The following is a 20,424-nucleotide window of genomic DNA, read 5'->3' on the forward strand; positions in this document are numbered from 1 at the left end:
ATCCATGAAGGTTTGGGTGCAGAAGAATGTAATCCCTTCCGATAGATCTTCCCTGTCATCGGTGGAAAAAAGTGAGGACATCCAATTGAGTAAGTTGAAGGAACAAGCGTGCTCCTCTTAAGCAGGCGCTCCCATAGGATGGATCGGTATACTTGCTTGGTATTCGATGAAACTATGTCACAGGAAGTGCTGTGCTGCTGCACAGATATCCCATTCATCCAAGATTCCTAGTAAAGCTGCACGTGTCTGTTGACCATCCACAAAACAAGCCTCGTAGTGCGCCTCTACGGGACCCATCAAACGCCAGAAATCAGGGATTGAACACCACACCGTTTGATAGGCATAAATCCATCGTCCAATCGAAGGCGTAACTTCGACAGTAAAGGACAGGCTGAATGCAAATATACCATGCAAAGCGAAAAGTCAACGTGTAACTGTCGCTAAGCGTTGCCAAAGGCAAGCAACCAAAAGGCTGGTGAAGGCGTTCACGGTACAGTTGCAGCTGGACGGGTCTGTGTTGTGCCACAAAGCGAGCAGCCATTTCAGAGCACTATTATGAGAATCCGGATACCAGCTGCTAGCGCTAATATTAAGGGTAAACCTCCAAAGGAGCTAGAAAAGATGGAATGAATAAAAGCAGGTTTTACTCCAAATATAGCCTAAAAGGAAAACACAAGACCAGATTCCACACATTTAAAAAAATGTGCAAGGCCCGTAGTGCCAGATGCATTAATTATTTTGTGTATGAGCTCCCGAAAATGGAGTGGGAGGCTGGTATTTAGAAGGGACTGTATTTCGCCAGAGGTCCGAGCCACCAGTACCTCGAAGGTTTCACGGGCGGAAGTCAGGGCCACCTCCTGTTGGAATAGCAAAGCTTTGAGCCTGGTCAACTTTTTGGACTCTGTTTTCAAAGTCAAGGCCAACGGCAGCTATCTAGACTCTCGCGCGGGGGTGCAAAAAGGTCATTGCTACAGAAAGTCACACGCTGGGAAACTGTTACTAAATACGGAATCCCGGATTTTAAACCACAGCAGTCTTGGTTATTTAAAATAAGGCAACTGCCATTTGTAAGCAGAGTAGGATAGGATAGGATAGGATAGGATCATCACTTATAAAGCGCGAACGAATGCCGAGGCGTCTTGGCGCTGGTCCATAGAGAGAGATCGCTCCACCTAACCCCTGGTCGTATCAAACAGCCGTGTTTTTATCAGTTTTCTGAAAGCTTGGTGATTCTCCGTAAGTTTCACAAAGCCAGGGAGCTCATTCCACAGGCAAGCCGCCTGAAAGGAAAAAGCTCTACCACCCCATCTGGCTTTTCTGACACGATTCAGTTTCAGCAAGCTTTGCGTAGATGATCTCAGTGTCCGCCCCGGGAGATATGGGCTGAAGAGCTTCTGGACTTCCAGAGCTCCCCCCCCAAAGACCGCCTTATGGACTAGGCATAACGCCTTGAACTCTATACGCTGCTGAACTGGAAGCCAGTGCAGCGCTTCAATTCCCTTGGCAACAGACTGGTCCCTGGGTACATCCAGCAGGAGTCTAGCTGCCGCATTCTGCAGGATCTGCAGTCTTTTGAGCAAGGTCTTATTCAATCCTAGCAGTACTGCGTTACAATAGTCCATTTTGGAAAGCACTAAAGCTACCACCTCATTCCTGCGGAGATCTGGATTAATAAAAGGGAAAATCTTCCGCAGTATCCTGATTAAGTAAAAACAGGAGGAGGCAAGGTTGTTGACATGTGCGGAGAAATTAAGTTGGTTATCGAATACCACTCCCAGATTTCTGACCTTAAGCACAGGACAGGGACATTCACCTGCCTCCGCCGGCCACCAGGAGCTATTCCATACCGGACTTCCCGGACCAAATTCCATTATTTCCGTTTTCTCTGTGTTGATCTTAAGGAAGTTTTCTCGCATCCATCTCATGATTACGGACATACAGCTATGAAACTTGTTAGCCGTGTCATTTGATTCTTCACCAGCCGAGACTATAAGCTGTGAATCATCAGCGTAGGAGATCACAGTAAAGCCCTGAGCCTTAATAAGCTTGGCCAGGGGGGCTACATAAATGTTGAAGAGCGTGGGGGACAAAGAGGAGCCTTGTGGCACACCACATGGTAAATGGAACGGGTCTGACCGCAGGCCGTCCCATAACAGACTGTTATCTCTGCCATCCAAAAAGGAGGCTAACAGTGCCAATGCCCTACCCTGGACCCCAAACTCCTGAAGCCTTCGAAGCAGCACCTTGTGATAAACGGTATCGAAGGCCGCCGAGAGGTCCAACATCACCAATACTGCTCGACCTCCGCGGTCTACTATAGCCCGTACATTTTCTGCTGCGATCAACAATGCTGACTCCGTGGAGTGCTGGGCACGGAAACCGTGCTGAGATGAGTCGAGCAGATCGTGGGCTACCAAGTGTGCCGTAAGGGCACGGTTTAGTTCTTTCTCCAGAATCTTCGCCCCCATGGGCAGGGCAGAGATTGGACGATAGTTTTTCAAAACGAGAGGGTCTAATGTTGTTTTTTTTAATAAAGGTTTAATTATTGCCCTCTTCCAACAAGACGGATAACGCCCAGATTGCATTGCAATGTTAATTACCTGGGACAGTTCCTCCGCTATCAAGTCAGCAGCCAAATGGACCACAGATGGGGGGCAAGGATCCAGAGGTGATCCTGAGTTTGTTGAGAGGATCAGCCTCTGAGTTTCCTCCACAGTAATTGAGGCAAACTCACTGAGTTCTATGTCGTTCCTCATGCCCAAATCCGGCCCTACCTTTCCCGTTCCTAGGCTGTGACCCAAGCTGCTGAACTCATTATATATGACCTGGACCTTCTCTTGGAAATATACTGCCAACTTTTGGCACATTTCTTGGTCCGGTCGATAGTTGCTGTCCTGGGGAGGTTTAGCCAGCACTGTTATAGTTCTAAACAGCTCCTTGGCCGAGTTGCCGGCATCCCTGATTTTGGCAGAAAAATAGGCACTCTTGGCTGCCACTATCGCATGCTTGTAGGCTGCGAGGGTGCTATTATAATGTGCTTTACCCTCCACGCTATAATCCTTCCTCCAAGACCGCTCCGCCCTTCTACATGTGGCCTTCAAGGTCTTGAGCTCAGCGTTATACCAAGATGCACTTGGTTTAGTTCTCCTGGTACCCAGTGACTTCTGAGGGGCTACCCTTTCCACCGCCGACTCCAGCCACTCCCTGAAGTACAGTGCCGCCTCGGAACTCTCATTAGTCTGGACAGGACGTGACCCGGCCAATATAGGGAGTAGTTTTTCAGCAGTCACCTGAGACCATAGTCTGATCATACGATTCTCTACTCTGTGACCTGAGAAAGTAGCTGATATCCCAGTCATGATAGTGAAATTTACTACCTTATGATCAGACCAGGGGAGCGCCATGATATTGACCACTTTCAAGGTCATATTATTAATAAATATGCCATCCAGGGTATGTCCACCACTGTGCGTGGGACTAGTGACTATTTGGTTAAAATCCAGCGCCGCTAAACTTTCGATTAACATGGCAACCTCGGATTGATTCGGGAGTTCTAAATGATAATTGAAATCGCCCAAAATCATAAACGGATGATAATCCACTCGAGACTCTAAGCAATGCATAAGCAGACCTGGGAAGGTGGACTTAGGACCTGGTGGACGATAAACTAAAATCCCGCGGAAGTTATACATATTGGCCACATAAATATTGAAAAACATTGCTTCCGCGGCAAGGTCCAGGTGTGTTTCCACCCGAATTTTCAGGTGAGATAGATGAACAACAGCTATGCCCCCCCCTTTCTTCTCACCTCTATCTTGGGAAGAGACAACATACCCACTCGGTAAGGCAGTGTTCCAGTCAGGACCGGACGCCTCATCCGACCATGTCTCAGTTAAAAAAACTAAGTCATACGCACCACTTTCTATCAGATCATGAATTTGGTAAGTATGCTTATGCAGCGACCGGACATTCACCAGAGCACAGCTAAGCGACTGGAGTGGGTGGCCTTTCGTCAAGGGGGGGAGCATTGCTTTACTCTCAGTCCTGAACTCTCCGGCTTTCTGGCCGGTCTGTGGGGACCTCCCGTCGTCCTTCCTGATGTTGTTCCAAACCTGGCCCTCACACTTGGGGCAGGATTTTAACCATAAATCCCTCTGATTAGGATCCCAATTGTGGGGTCGACAAACAGAGTTATCCATATCAAACAACTCCCCTCTGCTATACAAATGCAAGTCGCGAGGGGCAGGGGTCCTGGCGCTGGGCGTGGATCGGGTGCGGACGGGCGCAGACGGGCTTGCATTTGGCGCGCCTTTGGCGCGCCCACTGCGCGCGCCCGCTGCGCGACCGTCCCAGCGCCATTTTTATCGTGCCAGGAATCACGTCCCTGACTGACACGTCAATCCCAGGTGCAATGCGGGCCCGCCTACAGCCGGGTCCGCTTGGGTCGAGTGTCGAAAATTAGCGGGGAGAAGCGTACAAGAAGAGCCTTCCCGGTAAGAATACACGCGTGCAAATAGGCAATGTGCAAAATGTGCAAAATGCTGAGCTAATTCCACAATGTTAGGACAAATGTAGACGTTTTTTAAAAAAACACACATCAGCAAATATTCATTTAAAATCAGCGCAGGAATATAATTTCAATAAAAGCAGTCTTAATAAAACAACAGAGTAGACAAAGGCCAAGCAGAGGTACTCTCTACGAACCGCTGCGCGTCCGTCCCAGCGCCATTTTTATCGTGCCAGGAATCACGCCCCTGACTGACACGTCAATCCCAGGTGCAATGCGGGCCCGCCTACAGCCGGGTCCGCTTGGGTCGAGTGTCGAAAATTAGCGGGGAGAAGCGTACAAGAACAGCCTTCCCGGTAAGAATACACGCGTGCAAATAGGCAATGTGCAAAATGTGCAAAATGCTGAGCTAATTCCACAATGTTAGGACAAATGTAGACGTTTTTTTAAAAAACACACATCAGCAAATATTCATTTAAAATCAGCGCAGGAATATAATTTCAATAAAAGCAGTCTTAATAAAACAACAGAGTAGACAAAGGCCAAGCAGAGGTACTCTCTACGAACCGCTGCGCGACCGTCCCAGCGCCATTTTTATCGTGCCAGGAATCACGCCCCTGACTGACACGTCAATCCCAGGTGCAATGCGGGCCCGCCTACAGCCGGGTCCGCTTGGGTTGAGTGTCGAAAATTAGCGGGGAGAAGCGTACAAGAAGAGCCTTCCCGGTAAGAATACACGCGTGCAAATAGGCAATGTGCAAAATGTGCAAAATGCTGAGCTAATTCCACAATGTTAGGACAAATGTAGACGTTTTTTTTAAAAAACACACATCAGCAAATATTCATTTAAAATCAGCGCAGGAATATAATTTCAATAAAAGCAGTCTTAATAAAACAACAGAGTAGACAAAGGCCAAGCAGAGGTACTCTCTACGAAGGAAAGAGGAAAGAGGAATTATTGATGGCATTGGAGTCCAGACAGAAGAAACAATATTATCCAAGGTGTAAATGCGGGCCAAAAGCGTGTTAATACTGTTGTCCACTAAAGCAAGGACATCTTCTAAATTTGCTTTATCAATTTGGTGAAAGTTTCCAAATTTCATTGTAAGAGGCAGACATAAATCTCTTGACCCTCCGATTATGAGGAGCCAAGAGAAAATCAGCTAAATCGTTATCATCTAAAATGAGGGAAAGATGTTGTTTCACAGATGCTAATGTGGATCATTCCACCCATTGTTGGCATACTTTGCCCACTGAATATGTTGTTACCAAAGGTCGAGTCAGAATGAAACCAGGCGTTACATTATAAAAACGCAACTGGCATGCATTTGTATTTATTGGTCAAACTAACCACCCCGATGGCTCAAGCTCAGAGACATTAAAAATGTTATTGGCAAGCAACGCTTATGCTAACTTAGCAATGTCGACAATGACCATAAGAAACACATGAGAATCCGGCACATGATCCACAGTAATTGTGGGTATGCACTGCAATGTATTTAATTGTGCATGAGTGCCATTGGGCCCATCCACCCCCGTCCCCCAAGTCCCTGGTTGTTAATCACCCGGTTGTTGTTCTGTCTGGTCACGTTCAGCAGTATCCTGGCCCACAACTCCGACCACTGCCTCATCCCTGATGACTCGGGACACCTGCTCCTCCAACTCATCCAGCTCCTCCTGTGGCGCTGGACTCCCGCCTCCAGTCTTCTTTGCTTCTTTCAGGTTGGCTGCTAGTTTCTCCTTGCTCTTGCGCTTAGTATCATGCCAGCGCTTCTTGCAGTCGTCCACTGTTCTCCTCCTCTCTCTGACGGCATTCATCTTGGACACACTGTCCTGCCTTATTTCTTTTTTTTCTTGCCAATGTCACAGTGGAGGTGACAGACAGTTCTTGTTGGTGTTCAGTCACCTCTGCAATCAGGACCTGGTTTTCCTGCTGGCTGAACTTGGGATTCCTCTTGGCCTTCACATGGGTCTCTGGCTGGTCCTCCTGGGAATTTGTCGGGTTGTTTGTGTCCTCTGCAGTGGTCCCAGCTTCATCCATGGCTCCTCTGCTATTTTACAAATCTTTTTCTTTTTTTTTCTGCTTGGCAGGACTTTTGTAGTTTATTTTCACGCTGAACGTGAGAGATGCAGGCCTGGTGCCAATTACCGATCCGATTCAGGCGCTAATTGGCCCATCGCCACTTTTTTTACGTTAGCGTGAGGCTTTTTATCGCCGTCAAGCTAAATCTCTCGACAGCCATTTCCGCCGGAAAGGGAAGCTATCGCCTGTTGGCGGCGCGTTGCTAATATGCCGCTAACATGGCGATAGATTCTAGTGTTCAACGGCGATAACAATTCTTGCGCTAAACAATGATTGGCGATAAATATCGCCATTTGTTGCAAATATCCCCCTCAGTATTCTACACAGAGTGGGAAAAACTCTGAGAGCAGAGCAGAATTTTACTCCCAGGTCGACAACATGGCAGGAGCAAATGATGTGTGACTAATTTGCAGTTATCACTATGCGAAAGGGTGCAAGCAAAATTGTTGTCACCCCCAGATAAAATGATGTCCTTGGTATGCTCCATGTTACTTAGTAAAGCCCTCGCGAACCAGAGAGACACAGGGAACGTCATCTGGGAGTGGGAAACAAGACTGAAGAGTGACAAATTGTACAGCCAAACAGAAGCAGGGGCCTATGCCTCCCACACATGAAGCTTACACAGCTCATCCCATCTCCACATAGATATACATGGATCTGTCACCCTGCCCCTCCCCCACTATGGATACCGTTAGCAAAAGGCATACTCAGCCACAGAAGAGGATTAAAACCAGATAACAGGCCTGTACTCCATGACTATAGATAAAAAGGCACCAACTATTAATCACGCAATGGCCTAGTTAGGTGGATGTTAACCAATCATGATAAAAGGAATACTACGTTGGATGCACCAACTGTGTCCAACACCGCCTAGAAGTCTTGCAGAGCTATGCAGCCTATTGTGCACCCGTGCTAGGAAAAGGCAGGAATGTGCAGTACTGTCTTAAATATGGTGCATCCCTGCCCTTCTCCTGTCACGCAGCACAACACATTAAGGTGATTTGCTGCCCTGCATGACATATTGGTAAATATGCCCCCAGTCTCTTTGTGGGGAATGTGCAGAGTGGAATTGATAGCTCATTAAATGCGTTCCTTGTGCTCCAGTTGCTCCTTGGGGTCTCAGGTGTGAATGGTGTTGGGCTTGTCTGGAAGCGTTACTTGATGAATTACTAGTACAAACAAGCTGCCTCTCTTACACAGTCCTGGAGTCTCTTCATCTGAGGAAGGCGCTCAGATACATGCACTGCAGCAGACACTAATCTTATAGTTTAATGTTTTACATATTTCTTCACTTGGATTGGACTTGCATCACCAGTTCTGTATCACTGGAAGCAATTTAGATGTTAGTGAGCTATATGTTGCACACTTTACCTCTCAGGTTAAGGTTAATTTCAACAGCCTTTGATCTTCATTACATGACATTACTACCCTTCCTCAGACTGAGTCCGTACTCACCGTAGTCAGGCTGAAGGGCAACAACACTCAGGATCTGAAGAAAGCAAACACTCCTTACCAGCATCTTGGAGGCTCTGAAAAAAGAATGAAAAGACTAGTTTACTCTAGACTGACCTGGTTCATCCTCCATCTCTCAGTAACCCAGGATTTATGTGGCTGCCAGTACCTCACTTTCAAACATCTTAGTCGTAATAAACACCAGAGTAAATTAAAAATGAAGAATGGGCTGGACATTGAGGAACAAAAATGTATATCTCACTCTTTTGACATGAAACCTGGACCTTCTGTGCAGCAGCATTAACCTTAATGCACTGACGCTCAGAAAAGAGAAGCATTTAAAAGGAGATGGGAAGGGTAAGTCCTTCAATCCCAAGCACTTATTACAGAAAAGTGGTTATTAGTTGAGAAGGGCATGAGGCCTTAACTTGTAATAAATCTACATGTGTTTCTTTACTGGGAACCAGTTCACTCATAGCAGCCGTTGATTCTCTCAGTGCAGCAAATCAGAGCAGTCTAAGGCCTACTCAAGGGGGAGGTGTGGACTTGTAATCTCAATCCACTGGAAACCAACAATAACACTCAATAAATGTTTAGCCAAACAGTGCTTTTTCTTAGATTTATTTTATTTTATTAGAAACATACTTCTAATACTGTGGATGAAAATTTCTTTGGATGCTGAACCTAGGATAACAACACTCGCATATATACTTCTTGCAACATCACAATATGAAGGATATTTAAATGGGGCAGGCCTACTGCCTTTATCAGGGTGTCACCACGTTAGTAAAACCAGACATGCCATATTTTGAAATATCACTACCAATAAAATGAATATGGACAGCAACCATATTCAAAGGGTAACCATTGCAGTTTCAATACAATGAATGTCAATAACACATGTTCCTACTACAGGCTGTGATGATAGCCTTGTATTGCATGCAAAATAGATGTTATTATTTCTCTGCGTGTGTCTGCTGCTGGCTCGGGTGGGAGTGGCTCCTGGAGTCCAGTCCCATGAAGCCAGACACCTTCCATTGTTCTCCTCTACCTTATTTTAAGCCATGTTCTTGAACACCATTGTTGTGAATTTGTGCATGTCTGACATGATTAATATATTATGGTTGGAGAATTTCCAACCATCATTTCATTTTCAGCTTTGCCATTGCTTGTAGTGGATAAAGAGCAGTTGCGTGTGTGGGCAGAGACAGAACGGGTAAATAATATCTTTGCAATCATTTGCCTGCCATGTAGTAAGTTGTTTCTTCATGGGAGAGGACAGTGGTCTGGTCTTTGTGCTCCATGCCTCCTTCTTTGATGGCCATGCGATGGTGCGTCCATTGCTTACTGATTAAGGCATTGCTCCTTGTCCTACTGCCTCGCCTTCCTTCTTAACCAATCAGGATCCCTTGCCTCCAATAGACCCCTCCCCTCTTTAAATTAAAACAGCACCCACCCCCTCCTTGTCCTGTACATAAACAAGCCAAACCAGACACACAGCTGTTCTGTACTGGGAGAGCGGGAGGGGCCATGAAGGAAGGCGAGGGAGTAGGACTGATAGTAATGCCTTTATCGGTAAGTAATGCACGCATTACCTCCCATCCCTCCCTCGCCTTCCTTCTTAATCATTGAGATGTTGCAAGTAAATGGAAAAGGACAACTGAGTATTAAACACCCAGCGGAATAGAGTGCCCAGATCAAATACAGAAATACCGCCATACCTACAAAAAAGACAAAACTCTCTGCTCAAAACCTGATCCAGACGTCTCAACTCAGCAATCCGATAGTGATGAACAAAAGTGGATGGAGTATCTCATGTCACAGCCCTACAGATCTCCACTACGAGGTCCCCTGCAACTCAGCTACTGACATGAACCAAAGGAAGGTGCAAAAATTGGAAATTACCATCCCCAGTGCAAAACACAGAAACTGTAGAGAGGGGACTGTGACAGAGACAGTCAGGGAGGCATCCTGGAAAACTCCAAAGATTTCAGCAACAGAGGTGGGTTCCCAAAGGTCCGTGAGGTCAATGTGCCCTCTCAGCAATTCTGAGACCAGTATCCCTCGTGGGAACCGCGCAACCCAAACCCCTGTGCACCGCGTACATTTGCAGTTGCACTGTTCTGTTGGCCTGTGGGTCCTGGCGAGGGTCACCTTGTTAATTCTTGGGCTTACCTGGTTGCTCAAGACATGCCCTAAATCTCCATTGCTTGGAGAGTCCCCTGGACCTTGCTGGTCCACACCGTAACCTGTTTCCTCTGACCGCGTGGGTTGCATTTGCCAAGGCTTGTTGGTGTTCTAGCCGGATATCGACCCATCAGCACTCAACATCCTTCATTGGAAAGCTTACCTCCGGATCCTGGTTGTCCTTGATGTCTCCTGTCCCGATAGCTGCAGAGTGAAGCAACCCTTCTTTTTACCTGAAGAACCTGACGTCCGTGGGCATTCGACTTTGTAGCCCCTGGTTACCTGAAGTGACCCAGACTCTGTCCCCTCTGCTTTCAGGTTCCTCTCACCTTGAATCCAGGCTTGTATTTCACCCGACATTCTTAACCCTCATGGCAGCAGGACTTCTGTGCAGCTCTCCATTGAAAACGACAAAGGTTCCCGACACAACTTGACCCCTATGTACATGGCTCTTCTGGGATAGGTAACACGGGTACTTCGGTATTCACTGGTGAGTTGGCCTTAGCACATCCAACGTTCCAAAGGGTTTGCTCGAAGTCCTCTTAGAAGTGTCCTTAACTTGTAAATTTTTAACCGCTACTTTCCTCTACTTTCCCATAGAGTTGTACGGAGCACGCGTCTGTGTTTCCTCACTGCACCCGTCCTCTGTGGGCTCCCTGTGTTACTCCTCTGGGTAGTTCCTTGAGGTCCCAGTGATTCTATGTGTTCCAGGCACTGTGTCTATTCAAGTCATTTTTGCTATACCATTTTTTTAGTATATGGTTCGGTCTCCCCCTGGAGCCTGCTGTGTATTTTGCTATTTATGAATGTTCTATTGATTAAGTATGTGTGCTTTGTGTCCTAGTCTCACATAGAGACTAGCAGAGAGTGTTATATTAATAAATACATATTTGTTTATACACACTGTGTGGTTCTCCTTTCATTTAGTCATTTAGGAGGTGATATTCTGGTAAAACAAGCTGCTTTACATTCCTTCAAGAGTAAGTAAGCCTGAAGGCTGCTCTCCATAGCTACCACTAGGGTAGCTTTCAATAAGGTTATCTTCCCAGACATAAAAGCCAAGCGCTCCTCTCCTGGACTCCAAGTGCTTGGAGCCCTCTAAAGGGAGAGGAATCTTCTTTTATGAGGAATAAGCATAAGGAAGAACATGCTTCCACAAACAAATACTCCTATGCAGAGATTCCAGCAGTAAAGCACATACACTAACGTCAAAAATATGCAAGAAGCTCGGACACACACCCATTCCTACTGCCCGGCATATTCACCAATGCTCCAGAGGTGTGTCCTGCCAAGCTGAGGCACCAACCAGGAAGCGGATCCACAGCCACCACAGGACCACCAGACACTGTCCCGGCATCTGCTGACAGCCCTCCTTCCCTGCCATGCCAAGAGAATCAGGAAAACCTTGCTGGGGCAACAGGAGGTTTCATTTTATTTAAAAACTGTTTTCATGTCCCCTGCCTTCCATAGTGTCCATGGTTCCTGGAGGGTCACAAACAATTATTTAATGTTTGTATCAAATGTTTGCCTCCCTCCACTGCCTACCGTAGGGGCACATGGTCCTAGATAGAGATCAGCAATTAATGTATTCAGATTTTTCCTGCAGCCCCTGCCTCCCATAGTGGTCAAATGACCCAACATTAATTGATTAATTTATTTATTCATGTATTCATTTTCACTACACCCAATGCATTCCATGTGGACCCCTTGGTCCTGGATGGACATCGGCACTTATATAAATATTTCATTGATTTTTTCATGCACCCCCTGTCTCCCATAGGGGTCTCATGGCCTTAGGTGGACACAAACAAACCTTTTCCTTTGTATGTCCTGAGAAGAATAATTCATGCGTGGTTTGGATACACTCCTGTTAAGCTTCTGAGATTATGATAACAACTTTGCTTGTGTTACATTAGCTAGATTCAAATTGCCCACATATCACCGACTTTTTGTTTTTTGGTAGCTTACAGGTGTACAAGACAAGTCTGAATTTAGCTGACAGTGACACCTAAGTCCTCCTTTTCCTGTAAGTCCCTCTACCGGTGGTAAGTACCAACTGCTATTGTTAAGAAGATGGCTCCAAAGAATAAAGCTCCTACCAAGAAAGTGGCCAGTGGAGAGGAGAGTAAGAAGCCTGCTGGCCTCATTCTTTTACAGAAAATGTGATGTGCCTCGTGCACCCTCCTCTGGGCAGAAAGAGGATCTCTCCTGCATCAAGTGCACCAACACCACCAATTCGTAAGCCTACATCTCTTAGGTTTGCAATTATTGCAGTCATTGAGAGTGGTGTTTATAAAGTGGAATAGTCTCAGCCGTAAACCAGATCATCACAGGAAAGTTGACATCAGGTGCAACAGTCAACAACAGATTTGAGGATATAAAAGTAGAGTAGGAGGTTGAGGTAGTTGCTAACAAGATTTTGTTAAGAAGACTGCTATTCCCTCAGCAGCTTCATTGTTTCCAGGAGGGAAGAAAGACCATCCCACATATTCTCCAAGCTCCCCATCTAATGATCTGGACATGGATTGGCCTTCGGGAGCATCTGAGAAACAAGGGAAAAGGATGAATACAGGCCATGTAGAAAGAGAAAAAATGAGGAGAAATAAGCAAGGTGGTTCTGCGTGGCTTAGTAAATCTCATCAAAGCCCTTGCTTGACTCAAGGGCTTTGTAAATCTGGCCCTGGATCTTTTTCCATGGAATTAATCAAAGGCTAGCTGCTGGTTTCATCACAGGTGATACTTTTTGGGACATTTAGTGGAATGCAATGATCGAACACAGCTGACAACATCCTGGATGAGTTTAATACCAAGGTATATGAATGGCTCCAACCCAGGGGTCTCAGAATTAGTAGTAATATAGTACAAAGCCATGGCTGATGGATATATCAGTGCTCCGTTATCAGAGCGTTGCATCAACCTAATTGAGTAAGACTTTCTCAACCTGCTGCATGCTGGAACACCTGTTTGAGCAGCACAAGTCTATCAACAATTATGCAATTCGAAGGACAGGGTATGCCACTGCCAAATCCTTAAGAATTGAAGTGAACAAGTGGGGGTAGTGGAGGGCTGGATACGAATGCTACTTCCTTTCAAAAGGAGAAAGGATGGAAGCACCATGAGGTAAGCAATCCCGTTGTTGCGTATGCTATAGAATCATTTGAAAAAGGTGGAACAAACATTCACCAATGGTAATGAAAAAGCAGCTTCTTTTGGAGATAGTTTAATCATTTGCTTGAACACCAATCAAAAGCTGCAAATAGAGAGTGCATCCTACAAAGACATTTGTGCTATGATACTGGATACGTGAAACAAAAAAGCACAGAGAATATTCATTCCTTTTACAGAATCCTATGTCTTGGATTGTGAGTAAAGTTATTGCTCATAAAGATAAACCACAGCAAAATCAAACCCAAGGCCAAACCCAAGGCAGAAGTTCTGAAGTGCAGGCTTCAACCTCCAGAGAGGGCAATGTTGTTAGTTCACATCTCTGCAGCCACAACCAACACCATCACCAGGAGCTTCTAAACTCAACCAATAACAGAATCAATTCAACTGGAAACCTCTGCAATGGACTGGTTTAATTCAACAGGATGTAAGTCAAGTGCAGAGGTATAGGCAATGGAGGTACAGCAAGTGCCAAAACCAATGTTGATTCAGAAGATCGTCCAAGACTATCTGTTAGGTGTGTTTGATAATTTCTGCTCCACCCGTGGAGTTGGCGTTGTTTTGTCCACTGTGTGCTACAAATTTAATGCAGAGTTCCAGACAAATTCTGGCAACCGCCAGTGTGGTAGAGTTGTTTTCTCGTAAATGGCTCACCGATAGAAAGTTGGACACTATGAGCAAGAATTGGCATCTCCTTGTGACATTTTGAGGTGCTAGGAGGTCACCCAGCAAGATTTTCTTAACACGGACGTTCGTGATGAGAAAACTGCTGCTCGGGTATAAAATCTAAGCAAAGAATCAGCTCACTATGGTGTACTGCGTGGTGATGTTCGCACTGATTTTGCAGCATGAAACAAGGGTCTGGCACTAAAAATCAACAATGTGCCGATTCCACACATTTGCAGATCTCTGCAGAATCTGACATAGTTTTCATGTAAATCTGCAAAATTTCACAGAGTGAAACTCCACGAGTTGCGCCCACCCTTACTGTCTGGATGTCCCAACAGAGGTTTACATGCATCAAGATCTATTGACCAATTATTATGGGAAAAGGGTACAGTGGACAGATCTCATTAGGCTGGCAACAGAGTATCTAGTATGTCCGGTGGCCAGGGTGTTTTCAAAACCAGTTTTAAGTGCAGCTGGAGCCATTGTCACAAGCAGAAGGATCAGTCTCCCACCTCAAAAAGCAAAGAGATTGGTGATGATTAAAACAAACAAACAAAAGATTATAATGGTCTGGAAACAACAGAGGATGACCTGGGCAATTGTCTCAGGTTTGGCAAGTGATTTTACCTGAATGATCAACCAGAGTTTGAAGACAAACTCTTCTTTCCTGACTGATACAACAGAAGTTACATACTGAAGTACAGATTTAAAAAAGGATGGTGAGTTTGTAAGTTAATTAGATGAGTCTTCGTGAAGAGAATTGTGGATGATGCAAGCCAATTTATAGGTGCTTCATGATTTAATGGGGAGTAATTTTACTGGTAACGTCATAGGGTTCACTTGTGCTGGAGACTAAGTGGGCAACAGAGTCAAGGGCTGCCTTCAAAGAGACTAGTTGGATTTTGGAACACCCATTAGGCTCCAGTTGCCATAGTCAAGCTGTGAGAAACCTGTTGATTATACAAGGGATTAGCGACTTGATCCTTCTGAGAAGTCTGAATTGTAATTTTGCACGCTTTGCTACGGCAGTGAGGCAGGTGTGAAGGTTAATGTTCATGTTGAGGGTAAAGCCCAGGGATTTGCCTTGTCTAAAGTGCTGGTATCCTGTCTATTTAGATTGAGGAGGCGATGCTGCCCTTTGTGCGAGGGTTGCAGTGAGGTAGGGAGAGGAGAAGGTTCAGCAAGAGCCAGGTTTGTTGAGTCTTTCTGAGAGGAGACTCTTACATGTAGTTGGGAGTCATCAGCAGAGACGTTGAATGAGGTGTGTACATTTTCTAAGTGGGAGCAAGGGGGTACATGTAAAGAGTGATGAGGGTAGGAAATAGGATGGGTCCTTGCGGTACTCATTGTTGCAGCGGCACAGAATTGAAGCAGGACCTATTTAAAATGTAGGATTAGAATCATACTAAAACAGATCAATGACACAGTGTTGTTTAAAATAATATTGAATCACAAAAATATCACCAAAAAATATTGTTTACAAAAATATTGTCAACCCCTTAACTACTGGGCCTTCTTCCCAGTGCTGATCCCTATTTTGGATATTCGGGATCATTCACTCTTAGGCCTCTATAACATTTTGTCCACATAAGGTATCCACGCCACCAAATTAGCGTCCTTTTATGCCAAAAGTGGATGGTGTTCATGGCGTAGGTAGTGTCTTCAGTGCTGATGGGGGTCCAGGCGCTGAGGGTGGTGGTGGGCGTCGTTGGTTCGGTGACTGGAGGCGAAGTCTGGGGTCCGAAGCTGTCGTGTATGTCTGCGATCATGCGGTGGAAGTACGTGGCGAGGGAGTTGCAGAGGTCTTGTGATGGTGTGATGTTGTTGTTGTTGGCGCTGGGGTTGGAGAGCTCTTTGACGATGCTGAAGAGTTCCTTGCTGTTGTGGGTGTTGCTGTCGAGGCTTTTTGAACGATGACCTTTTGGTGGGGTGGGTCAGCTGGTTGTGTTCGTGAGTGGCATTCTTGAGGGCTGTCATGTTTTCTGTAGTCCGTTCGTGGCACCAGGTTTTTTCGAGGGTACGGCAGGATTTCTTTGATTCTTTGATGGCGTCTGGTAACCATGAGGTTTTCCTGTTGCCAGTCAAGCAAGGGGGTTTCTTCAGTGGGGCGAGGTCGTCGGGGCAGTTGGTGATCCACTGTTCGAGGTTGTAGGCTGCGTCGTTGGTGTCAGCGGTGTTTGCTGGCGGGTTCAGGCTCAGCGATGAGAGGAGCTGGTCTGTGGTGATTTTGCTCCAGCTTCTGCGGGGGATTTGTTGCGTACGGTTGTGGGATGTATCCTTTTGGAAGGTGAAGTGGATGCATCTATGGTCGGTCCAGTGTAGTTTGGTGGAGTGGCTGAAGGAGACGTGGTTGCTAGTGGAGAAGATGGGGTCGAGCGTGTGGCCAGCGAGGTGTTCACCAGTTGCTTGAGTCCGAGGTTGGCGAGGTTGTCGAGCAGGTTGGTGGTGTTGTTGTCGCTGTTGTTCTCCAGGTGGAAGTTCAGGTCCCCTGACAGATGTATTCTGGTGAGGCTAGGGCGTGCGGGCTGATGAAGTCAGTGATGGTTTCGCTGAATTGTGTGCGCGGGCCCGGGGGTCTGTAGATGAGCGTTCCTCTAAGAGTGGTCTTGGGGTTGGTGTGAATCTGGAAGTGTAGGTGTTCGGCGGCGGAGAATGTGTCTTCGGTGTTGGTCGTGATGTTGATGGCGATTCCTCCTCCGGTTTGGTTGATGCGGTCTTTCCGGGTGATCTTGTAGCCTTCCGGGATGGCTATGGCGATGTCGGGGCCCGAGGAGGCGTTCATCCAATTTTCCGTAAGGAAGGCGACGTCTGGTGCTGTTGTGTCGAGGAGGTCCCAAAGTTCAATGGCGTGCTTGTGGATGGAGCGGGTGTTGAGGAGGAAGCATTTGAGGTGGTTGTTGTTGTTGCTTTGTCCGGCGGGCGGGGGGGAGGTTCGGAGGCAGGTGAATTTGCAGGCTTGGCAGGTGAAGGGTCCATGGGTGCTCTTCGCTGTGGCTTGGTGGCAGGCGGAAGGTCGGCCGGTGTTGAGTGCGTTGAGGGCGGCGGTGTTGTATCTCAGTCGGGGTTCCTGGGGTCGGCTGGGACCAGGGGTTCTGGTGCTGGGCGCGGTCCAGGTGCTGACGGTCGCAGACGGGCTTGCCTTAGGTGCGCCTTCGGCGCACCAGCGGTGACCAATAATGGAGCACAGCCTTGACCAGTCCACCAGGAATCAGTACTAGCCAGGACAGGCTTCTAGGGAAGACCCACATCCCAGCAGGTGATCCACAACCTCGCGAGGGAGTAGGAATTGTTCACGAGAGAGTCTTTGGGCTTCTTTATTCATGTGTCGATGCTGTAGGAAAGTGCCTCTTTTCAACTGGTTAACCCACCCCCTCACTTGTTGCCTGGAAAATGATGTATTTTCGAATGGTCATGCACAGGGTCCCTGCCAACCAGGTCCCTTGTGCCGGAAGCTCTTTCCCTAAACTGTACCTTTTGTTTCCCAATTGGCTCAACTTTAGTAACCCTTGTAAGTCCCTAGTAAATGGTTCCCCCGGTACCTAGGGCATTGGCACTGAAGAGAGACCCCAAGGGTAGCAACACAAATTATGTCACCCTAGGGTCCCCTCACCAAAGGCATGCACACTGCCACTGCAGACTGCGGGTCTTGGCACAGACAAAACCGAAGAGTCGGCATGGCATCCATCTCTGTGTGACGTGCGCACAGACACTAAATGGGATATTGATAAGACACCCGTATAGCAGGCGTTATTGTCCTAAGGCAGGGTGCACTATATCTTCTGTGAGGACATATCGGCATGAGCAGATATGCCCCTGCAATATTCATACCAATTCTTGGATATTGTAAGGAACAGGGAAGCCATAAGGAGTACACGTGCTGTACACTCATCATGATGAGTTCTCCAGCCCCATGATGGCTTCACTGTATTATGGGATGTTTGGTACCAAACGTCTCATCTCAATAAACCAGCACTGCTTCCATTGTCAGATTTATTAATAATTGCACACAGAGGACCCCTTAGAGGGCTTCCCTGAAACCTACTAACCCTTAGTTTGGTCACCGACAGGCCTGGGTCAGCCACACAGAGATATAACCTTATGGGGTGGGTGCCAGCGTGCTCAGAGGTCGAGAACAATGCCTGTCCTTGGCAGAGGGATTCACACCTCCTCCCGGTCAGAAAGAGCCACCTGTTGCAGAAGATTCAAATGCTTTGCCACCTTTGAAATGTGCCCCCAGCCTCTCCTGGTAGAGGGAGCAGACCCCCCTACTGTCTTCTACCCTTTTGGTGGGAACACAGGTGGGAAAACAAAACAAGCATTGGCATAGCCAATAGGTCTCGCCTTTGGGACCTAATAAGTGGACTGCTGTTAACAAGTAGGCAGTAGCGCTTGTATATGCTATGCCTGCCACGGGCCTTATGCAATCAAGGAGAATGGGTCCAAATCAAGGAGAATGGGTCCAAATCAAGGAGAATGGGTCGTCAGGCAATGAGTTTCCCTTGTTAAACTGCACCGTGAGCAAGTAATGGACACAGTCCGTGTACGGATGGCAACAGCCTGACGAAACCACGCGGCTGATCCACTGGTGACTGAAAAATTCATCGTCGGGGGTTAAAGTTAAATGGTCTACTGTAGGAAGGTGGAATCTGACTACATGGTTGCCCCCACTTTTTTCCTGGTGTTTTGATGGTTTTCAATTTAGTCTGGCTGGGGACCTGGTATCCATGTACTATAGGTACACTACAGCTTGGTTACTGGGGTACCCTTGTGAGTCCCTAGTATATGGTACCCTAGGTACTAAGGGCATAGGTACCCCAGAGGCCTACCAGGGGTTGCAGCATGTATAATACCACCCCTGGGAAGCCTTCCAAAATGACACCACAGGGCTGCTACTATAGCCTGGGTAAGGTGGTGCATGCATCCCTTACTGAGATATAGATTACCTAAATCTACCTTAAATCACTGCACATAGAAACCTATCAGTCACACCTACAGCAGGCCTTATCAATCCTGAAGGCAGGGTGCTTGGTTTCATGTGAGAGGGTGCCCATGCATGAGCAGGGCCCCTCTGCAGCCTTCGGAACCTATTCTCCGGGGCTGGTCTGTGATGCAGCCTCACCATATACTTTTAAGTGCATTATAACCTTGCAGTAAATGCTAACTTTGGGATGGCTGCATGTTGTGTTTGGTGTCAAACACTTTGGAATCCTATCCCCCACCAGTCCTGGCAGCAGGGGTAGAATTACACCCTTCTAGAGGGAGAGACATGTACACACAGGTCTACCCGGTAACAGTTTTAAAGATCCCTGGCATCACAAAATGGATGTTGTAGCTACAGACACGAGTCTGGCCTCCTGCTGCTGATCGAAACTCTGGCAGGGGAGTCCTGGACAATAGGTTTCCTGTCACAGGGAGGAGGAACCACCTCCCAGACAGGTATTAGTCGATTGGAGCAGGATGGGTGCACTGCAAGAGTGCTTTGAAGTCTGCACTGAGGGCACATTTGGTGTCCCTGTGCATAGCCCAGTTCAAACCGGTTGCGGTAGCCCCTGCTCTGGTGCAAAACTGGACAAAGGAAATGGGTGTAGCCACCCCTCTTTCCAAACTCTCCCATAGGTGGGTCCCCAGAGTAAGTCCAACCCCTTCTTTAGGTATAAGTAAGGAGCCCCTGTCAACAGGACTTTAGATAGCCCTGGATGAAACCCTGCAATTGAATCCTGGAACTTCGACGATCTGTTCAATGCCAGATGACTTAAGAATCTCCCTTGGAGTAAAGACGTTACTCCCCTGCTTGGCAGGCACCAACAAAGCATTTGCCGGTCTGCATCTCCGAAGCTCCCGATGGACTCCAAAGTAACTGCAGCCCAGGAGGTGGATTTCCAGACTTCTCAGAGGTCGACCCGAGTCCCCAGCAAAGCTGAGACCCACAGCCCTCATGAGTGATGTGGAACTGGAACTCCTGGACACCATGCACATTTGCAAGTGCATCCGCTTCTCAACGTCTCTTGAAGCTGTGCTTTGGATTACTTGTAGCCCAAGCCCCGAGAACCATCTGCACCAAAGATTGCTGGCCTACACTCCATGAGTGTTCCATGAGCCAGTTCTGAGTGCAACTGCTTGAGACCCCTTTGTGATCCCTGGTCTGTCGACTGATGGGTCACTGTGAAGACAACTCTGATTTTCCTTGGACTACCCTGGTTTCTCCAGATGTGCCCCGACTCCCCACTGTGTGGTGAGTCCCTCGGACCTTGCTGGTCCACACCGAAGCATCTTTCTCCTTTCTGCATGGGTTGCAGTTGCCAAGGCTTGTTGGGTCCAATCCGGGCACCAACACCGCATCTCTCGACATCCTTCATGGGAC

General features: G+C 47.2%; 1 protein-coding gene across 1 annotated transcript in view; it reads right to left on the reverse strand.

Annotated features, from left to right (window-relative positions):
- The window catches only part of LOC146839184 (scavenger receptor cysteine-rich domain-containing protein DMBT1-like), a 505,505-nt gene that overhangs the window by 416,763 nt on the left and 68,318 nt on the right, over positions 1-20,424 (reverse strand). Inside the window, exon 2 of the mRNA XM_085603207.1 lies at positions 8,046-8,119. Within this exon, the coding sequence (XP_085459333.1) occupies positions 8,046-8,109 (64 nt within the window). The 5' untranslated portion in view covers positions 8,110-8,119. The remainder of the gene's footprint in view (positions 1-8,045; positions 8,120-20,424) is intronic.

The sequence above is a fragment of the Triturus cristatus genome, chromosome 4_2 (assembly GCF_964204655.1).
Source record: "Triturus cristatus chromosome 4_2, aTriCri1.1, whole genome shotgun sequence".
Lineage (NCBI taxonomy): Eukaryota > Metazoa > Chordata > Amphibia > Caudata > Salamandridae > Triturus > Triturus cristatus.